An 8,700-nucleotide genomic window follows, 5' to 3' on the forward strand; every position below is an offset into this window, starting at 1 on the left:
ATAGTGTCTTACATCTGTGTGTCTAGAGAGTTTCATTAGACTCCACTTCAGGCTCGGGTACCAGGTAGGGGGATATTGAAATTGTTTTTTAAATGACACGGGTAGAAAGAGAACTCCCATTTAGATAAGCAGAATTGAAGACAAATGCTTTCAAATATGATCCAGGTATTCCTTCCCCCATGTAATTTCCCTAAGCTCATTATCTCTAAAACTTTTGCATTGTATGTTTTCCTGTTGTTATGTGTGGCTAAATAATACTGATATATTAATAACAGGATTATCTTGCTGTGCCTCCTGAATTTTAATTTCTAAAATTTTAAATAGTTTCAGGCATTACTTCAGCATCCCAGAATATGTGATGGTACCCAGGGGATGTCTTTTTCTATGGGGGAAATGCAAAAAAATGGAGGGAGGCAACAACTTAGAATTCCAAATGGCTATTTTAATGACTTTCAAATGCTTCCGAATTCTTTAATCATTTCATTCATGGAGTTTGCTTTGGAAACAAATATATCAGCAATTCCCACTTGCATCTCAGATTTCTCTTCTGTGCGTCTGTGTATGTACATAACGTCTTCGAACGGACCTCAGTCTGATACCCTCGGACAAAATAATTTCTCAGACAAAATGAGCAATATGAATACGGCCTCACTGCTGGAGATGCTCCCTGTTCCTGTGTAAGTTCAAGTAGAAACTATGTGTTTGCAGAGATGCTTTCTTATTAGTTTGCAGACCTAGACTAGCAGTGAACTGCTGGGCTCTGAAGTCTCTAATTTTTATTACAATGTTTTAAAAATCTGATGTATCTCGAAATCCACTTTAAATGTTATCTCTATACCTTCTTCTCAGAAAAACTTTCCAAAACAAGTGAATGAAAGGTCAGTAGGAAGAAAAAAGAAAAAAATTACAAATCCAGTTAAATAGTGTTACATGTTAGAGGCACATAAATAGATAGTGTTATTTTTCTTGCTGTAATATCCAGGTAAGCAAGTACTCTGCACTTTCTTATGTGGTTAGAATGACTAAACTCCTCCTGTAACTGAAGAGCTGCTTTCCAAAGATCACCCTAAGGAATGTGAGAATTTCTAAGTTTAAACAGAACTTGTAAAACGTAAAAAAAAAAAAAAAAAGAAACATACCAATTGTTACAAATCACCGAAAAAATGGAATATCAAAACCTATTCTAGGGTAAGGCAGACTCTATAAAGATAGAAGGATAAGCTCTCCCTGATTACAGACTACAGTAAAAGACAGTCTGTATTTATCACAACATTAGAAAATTAAAATACGTTTCTCCCAAAGAAATAAAAATATAAAAGCGTTCTCAACTTGCAAAGCAATAAAATTATTTGTGTGCCAGGCTTCTTTTAATACCACTGTGATTTTTTTAATAAAAGTCGTTCAGTTTGATTGTAATTAAATATGTAATGAAAAGGCACTGCTTCAGGGAAGCGATGCAAGACACTCTCTGTTAGTTTAATGTATTTCCAACTGACTTTGCATCAAACGAAAATGATACTCTGTGTATGCCTGGTCTTAATATAGAATTTGTTCAGCAATTTCTGTGTGTTTTTTAAAGGGGACATGGGTAGAAGAAGCAGGCATTGCCTTTGAAATAGTGGCTCAGTCTTCCCAGACCATGACATTTCCAAATAAAATGGACAGTATAAATACAGTGATGGAAAGGGAAGGTTGACTTTGGATATTTACCTCGTTTCAGCTAATTACAGGCACAGCACGAACATGACCAGGGCCTAGGTTTTCTTCTTGGTTGACTTCCTAAGCTCAACTGCAGTGATGAACAGAGAGGCATCATTTCAGTGGCTTTAAAAAATGCCAGGCTCAGTCTGTACCCGTTCCTCCACCCCCCAATCACCAAAACCTGCTCAATGGAGAGCACAATTCCCAAGGCCCTGGGAAGAGAAACAGATCAATTCAGGTATTATTCTTTGGAGAAATTCCATCAAATGAATGAGAAATCAGCTGGGATGAAATGAAAGCATAAACCTCCTTTGAAGAATGTGACAAAAGTCAAGCTGCTTCAGGAACAGACCTCCTGAAAATACTTGGGAGGTATTTGTTGGGTGTTAAGCGTTCTCAAAGGGTAGCAATAGAATGAGCAAGTGGGAGATAAGGAAATATAAAGTGGAAGAAAAAAATGTAGACTGCTTCTGAGGAATGTTTCTACCCTCCCCAAAAGTAACCTTCAGCATCCAAACTTTCAAACCTCAGAGAAGATTTTCATTGTCAAGAAGTTTCCCAGATCGCCTGCTCCCTTACACAGTTTCCACTAGAACTCTCTGTCACTTGCAATCTGCTGATTAGGGTTAACGTATTGTGTCCTGATATGGCAGATTAAAAATGAAATCAATAAATGCCTAAAACAAATGGGCTTTTGAGATGTCCTACTCAATCCGAGTCTTTAAGGGTGAGGTGAGAGGTGGAAGGAGGAAATCAGGATGGGGGTGGGAAAAAGACCACTTAAGCAATTAATTTCAGTCCAAAATGTCGTGTGGACCAAGGATTTCAAGGTATCTATTCCTTTTTCAGAGATCTGCCTTAAGTAACAAGAATGGCCAGAAGCCAAAAGAGTTTGTGCTGCTGTGACCCTTTGGGGTTTATTGCCTGCATATGTGTGTGTGTGTGTGTGTGTGTGTGTGTGTGTGTATTTTTCATTCATTTGTTAAAATCGTACTTTTGGACAAGTGAACGAATCCATAGTATGCGATATTTAAGTGTTCAAGATGTGAACTTGTCTTTCTGAAGGATATTTAAACAAAGTGAGAGAGCCGGGGTCCCGAATCTACCTGATTTCTTAGTCTCTTGAATCCTGTCCCATCAGACAGTAAATTAAAATTAAACTTCACCCTGAGCTATCTGCCCCCTCCCTCCATCCTGTTGGTTGAGATTTCTGAGACCTCACCCATTATTTCAGAGTCGCCACTATCACGAGGGGGAAAAGAGATCTCTGAGGTCATTTCTGCTCTGTTGTAGCGTTCAGAGTTGTCCCTGCTGACTATGTTTCCCATGGAAATAACCTGTGCTATTAAGGTGCAAATTGCAACTTTTAAGTAATGATTGCTAATAGTCTAATGTTTACTGCCACACAAGGACATTCATGAAAACAAAATCTGCATTATTCATCTCCATATTAAATAAACAAAATAAATTGAGGGAGCTGTTCTTTCTTGCAAGACTCTCCTCAGATCTGGTTGATCGGAAATCCTCTGAGAGTCAGCAAGAAGGAAACATCTAATCGCTTTGAGTGGGCAGGGGCCGAATCTTATAACTTCCATACATATTATATATTCACAAGATGTGCTCACAAAAGATTTTGTATTCTATTGCAATTGGCTGTCATTAACATAAAAACAGTTCAGGATGGTGAAATAAAATACCATTATACATGTGTGCGCACAGAGACTGAGACAGGCTGTAGGGAATCAAGAGGTAGACTTTAAGTCTACAATCTTACATTTTTAACCACTCTGCATCCTGCAAAATGCAAACAAATCAAAACCCCATTCTGTTTTATTTTACTTTCCTGCTATTTTCTGTATCTTCCCTGAAATGCATACAGGGGGAAAATGCTGGTACTGAATCCTGCAATATTTTCAGTTAATAGTGGATGCATTTTAACGGTGAGTGAAATATACATCCAAGAAAGCAAGCATGCACACACAACGCAAACCCCTGGGGTACGATAGGCTGCTTTCTCAACTTTTTTTTCTTGCCCTAAGTAATAGTATGGTGGACTAGCATAGCTTAAAAAAGCCAGGAAGAATGACATTTCAGAGGAAGGTACTCTGATTTAGCTGTTTCCTTAAAGAGAATTGTCCCCTCATATCCCTTCCCCCTGAAGGGGGAAGACTATAACAAATAAAGACTAAAATTCCTCGTCGCTTACAGTATCATTCTGTTTATTCTATTTAGATACCTGCTTTAGTAGAAAGTTCTGTAATTGATTCCTTGAAACATGGAACTTAAAACTAATAATACAAAGGAATCAAATTGCCTGGAACAGTTCTTGGGAAAAAGAGTGCTCCGGGAGAGCCTCAGCTCTGATCCACTCACAGGCTTTTTCTATCTCCCATTATTCATTAATCAAGCTAGAAATCAAGCTTTCAACATCAGTCCTTGGGTGTAATTACTTACAGTTGTGCATTGTGTTTAATTTTAAGCAGTGATAAAAGTTAGTATGGTCATAATCTTAGAACCCACCTTTTCACCTTTCCTGGATGTTAACTAGCTACAGAACCCCATAGTGGCTAACTTTACTTGTGAATAACCACTTCAGCTGAAATAGAGTGGGGCATTGATGACCTCAGATGAACAGAAGACACACTGCATGAAAATCTATCTCCTTTATTAATATGTGAGCAAATAAACAAGGTAAGAGGGCCCTCACTGTGTACGAAATGAATTATCCTTTTTCAGCTTAAAAAGGGTTTCCACTTCTTCTGGTGAAAATAATAAGAATCATACAAAACAAACATACAAAAGCAGTAGGAATATAATGGGCCAGAAAACTGAAACTATAGTTGTAAGTTTCTAATACACACACACACACACACACACACACACACACACACACCCCAATAAACTAGCCAGCACCAACAGATACAGCTTAATGAAAAGAACCTAATTTAAATAATGTGATACAGCATTATGTTACGTACACCTGGATCCTCATCGATCGGAGGATAATTATAATCAAAGTCCAGCAATTCTGAGCAATGCACTTTTTGTAATGAGCTTACTAAAGGAGACATGTCCAGTCATTCTGGTAATTTAAATTACCGCCTAGTTGTTGATAGTCTTTACCGGAACAACAAGGGAAAAAAAAAAGAGTAATTTTCAGGGCAGTATCACTTCTTGCTGGACCATAGCCCAGGGTTCTCTTTTGGAACAACAATAAGGACGTTATCTCTAATAATGTAGTTACACTTAAACTTATGTTGCCAGAACTACATGTAGCAGGCTCGCTCTTCCTGGGTCTCAAAGGCCATTGCTCACATCCACACGCTGTAAGATTGCAAAGCAGCCTAAGTTTTAGGAAATAAGCGAGTTAAATGCAGAAAGAGACATTGTTTTCAAAGAAAGTAACCAGAGTCGAAAAAAGAAAACTTCACTGATGAGGCAAATTCCAAATATATACGTCACTAAAAATATTTTAATTATTTTGCTTTTAGGGAAAATATGAATCCACACTGTATCAATATTTCCGCATGCCACTCGAACCAACTTACAAACAGGGAAGCAATTCTGTGCTCAGAAGGAATAATAATTGTGGATATTTCAAAACACCTATATTGCCATTTGGGCTCGAATCAGGCGAGGAAGGAGGATGAGCTTGGTGATTTGGCACGTTCAGAGAAGGGACCCACTCTCTTCAGATTTCTAACTAACTTTGGATTTGTTCTAAGGGTGACTTTGCAAAGTTTACGAAAGTGTTCCACCAAACTTCTCCCTGTGTTTTGCTAGAGTTGGAACAGTGAAATTCGGAGGTGGGTCTGCAGAAGAGCAGCTTTACCTAATGCTGCCTAAATCAAGAGGGCAAAGACAGAGAGAGAAGAAAAAGACAATTAAACAAGCTTTTTGCGAAAGCCCTGATTCAACTAAAGGACACAAAGAAATAAAAACGTCCACATTGAAAGCCAAACAAGATAATAATTGTGCATGTCTGGCTCTGAATATAGAGGGCAAGGTTTGCGTCACTGGCACTCTGAGTTACCATGGTGAGTGATTTATTGATATATATCAAGAATGAATAGATCAAAGGCAGCGAGATGACAGGTGATCAATCAAATGTCAAATCAAAACTAGCAATCAAGTGGAAAGCTGATTTTTCAGTGGGTGGGTCTGGCAGAAGAAAAATGAACTTTCATATTACACTTCCGAGAAACAAAACCCCAGCACACTATTAAAAAAGCAATTAAGCAACCCAAAAGGGGGGAAAAAAAACACCCTTAGAAGGTCTATTGTACTGATCCATTAACCTGTTCCTATCTTTTTTGTGGAGGAATAAGTAAGGGTTCAGATGGGATAGTTCTTATGGTACAAATCATTTCACAAAGTTTGCAACTCTCTGGGCAAAGAAAATCCAGAGCTGTTTAAATTTCTATGGGGCATTTACCACCCTCCCCACTTTATTAAGAGTAGGGAAATTGTTAATTAGATTTCCCAATGTGGATCCTTTTAGACAACATACGCAAAGATTCACCCGTTTCCTGGGGCATTTTGTCCACCTTGGTGATCAACGCTAAACTCCTATTGCTCGCCCCAAAGCCTGCATGCAGCCCGGGTGTTGGGTATGCCTCACACTTCAGTGCCCCAAGCCCCGGTGAGAGGAGACGCTGTCCCTGGAGGCCAGAAGCCACCGGCACTGACCACGCTGAGGGATGCGGAGGTGGAGGGGCTGTCTCCTTACTCCGCACCCCAAATCCTCAACCCGACTTTGGCCCGAGAGGCAAGAAATAGAACTGGGAGAAAGTTAGGGGTGGGGTAGAGGGTGGAGGAAAAAAAGTTTAAGGAGGAAAGGCTTGGTGGGATAGCTCCCCGCAACCCAACCGGAGCTTGGAAGGGGAGGATTTGGGAGACCAGAGAAGGCGCGAGAGAGGACGGGTTACTAGAGGGGCACCCGGCGCAAACTCCCCCAAAAGCTTAAGTGGGTGGTGCCCCCGGGCACCCAGGGGCAAAGAGGGCGGGCGAGGAGCGCGGCGCGCAGGGCAGCCCGGGCTGGGCAGCCCCTAAGCCGAGCCGTTTCTCTTACCTGCCGCCCGCTTGGGTGCCTGCTGTTTTCTCCTCGGCATCCTCTACTTCGCTCCAGTCCCACTTCTGGCGCCCCAGCCCCGAGCCGCGCGCCGGGGCCCGCTGTCTCTCTGGCCTTTCTGGGTCTCCTCCGCCTCTTGCCCGGTGGCTCCTAGGACGTCACTCGGCCTCTGTCCCCCTGACGATCCCCCCTGCAACTCCTCCAGCACGGGCCAGAGACCCCCCTCTCTGGGTGGCAGACACGGGTGGCTTGTGTCGGCTGCTTTGAAGTAGAGGTTGGTTCTGCCTTGTTTGTTTGTTTTGGATTTTTTTTTCTCTCTCTCTCTCTTTTTGTTTTTGCTTTTGGATTTTTTTTTTGTTTTTGCGTTTTTTTTTTTTGGTGACTGTTGAGACACTTGATTTCTTTATTAAACATCCAAGACCGGGTTCGGATGGAAGGGACGAGGGGCGCACACGCGCCTCACGCACACTCGCGCGTAAAGATAAGGAAAAAAAAGGCAATCCTGGGAAGGTACTGGGTTTCTTCTTCTTTTTCTTCTTCTTCCTTCTCCTCTTTCCCTCCTCCTCCTCCTCCTCCTCCTCCACCTCCTCCTCCACCTCCTCCTTCTTCTCTTCCTCCTCCTCCTCCTCCTCGCTGATCTCTATGGCGGATTCGTGCCGGGGGGGAGAGCGATCACTCACTGTAGGTTTGTGGCTGCTGTCAGATCCCCGTCTGTGAGTGATATGCGAGAGGACAGGAGCGGGTTTTGGAAAGACAGAAAATCTGGAATCCACTCACTCACACACACACACACACACACACACACAGACACACACACAGACACACTCACACACGCACTCACACGCACACGCACCCCCGCTTCCTCGCACACACACACTCACACCCCCCACATAGGCACACACACACAAACACACACACACACCCTCGCATACACAAGACAGGGCGAGGCGATGCCAGCAAACATCGATCCCGCTGAACAAACTGAACATTAACAAACTCCTCCTCCTCCTCCTCTCCCCGCGACCTGATGACAGGGAGAAATTTACTCCCCAGCCGCAGAGCGCCAGGCAGCGGGAGCCTATTAAAGGGACAGTGTCCCGCCGGGGAGAGGGGCTGGGGGCGGGGGCCCGGGCGCGCCGGCCCAGGCCCCTCCGTGCGCCCTGGCTCCGCCGGGGCGAGGGCGTGCCCACCGGGCGTGGGGACACCCCTCCGGGAGGAGGAAGGGGCGGAGGCGGGGGGAAAAGAGGTGAGGAGGGAAGGGGTGCGGGAGAATAAAAAAGGAGGCCGGGTGATGATGTCTGAACTCTGAAGCTGGGAGGCTGGGAGGGAGGTTCAGGGACCAGGTTGGCTGAGCAGCAGGTACCATGCACAATATTAGGAGAGGGAGAACTTAGGTTTGCTCCGGGCGGGGAAAGGGAGGAGGGGACCTTATCTGGTGAGGACCTGCATCCTCTAAGTCTTAACCTGATCCCCCAAAATGTCCTCCCCACACCCCCTTCAGTTTAGTGCCCCTGTCCCTCCCACCGTCTAGCTAATCAATGGGTGGTCATAAAAATAAAAATCTCCCTTCTGCCTACTTTACGGTCTAATCACATATTCCTCTTTTTGTTTCCTTTGAAGAGTATTTATTGAGCACCTACTATGTGCCTATTCTGGAGACAGGGAGGCCACAGAGAAAGGGAAGGTGGTGGCCCTGTTGGTATTTATATTCTAATGGGGGAGCGCAGACAAGTGGCCCTAGCTATCCAGTCTTTGGTTAAATTCTCCTTCTCCCAGAGGTCTACCTTACTTAAAATATCACACACACACACACACACACACACACACACACACACACACACTCCCTGTCCCATTTCTCCACTTCATTATTCCCCAGTGAGCTGATCAGTGTGGCACAGGTTATGGACAGTTTTCTATTTTGTTTACTG

At 43.4% G+C, this 8,700-nt stretch overlaps 1 protein-coding gene across 2 annotated transcripts in view; it reads right to left on the reverse strand.

Annotated features, from left to right (window-relative positions):
- Positions 1 to 7,860, reverse strand: part of TSHZ2 (teashirt zinc finger homeobox 2) — a 513,539-nt gene extending 505,679 nt beyond the window's left edge. For both annotated transcript variants that reach the window (XM_032255939.1, XM_032255938.1), the window contains exon 1: positions 6,773 to 7,860. In XM_032255939.1, coding sequence (XP_032111830.1) covers positions 6,773 to 6,812 — 40 coding nt within the window. In that variant the 5' untranslated portion in view covers positions 6,813 to 7,860. The remainder of the gene's footprint in view (positions 1 to 6,772) is intronic.
- Positions 7,861 to 8,700: the final 840 nt, after the last annotated feature.

The sequence above is a fragment of the Sapajus apella genome, unplaced genomic scaffold (genome assembly GCF_009761245.1).
Source record: "Sapajus apella isolate SASKATOON/1434 unplaced genomic scaffold, GSC_monkey_1.0 scaffold92, whole genome shotgun sequence".
NCBI lineage: Eukaryota > Metazoa > Chordata > Mammalia > Primates > Cebidae > Sapajus > Sapajus apella.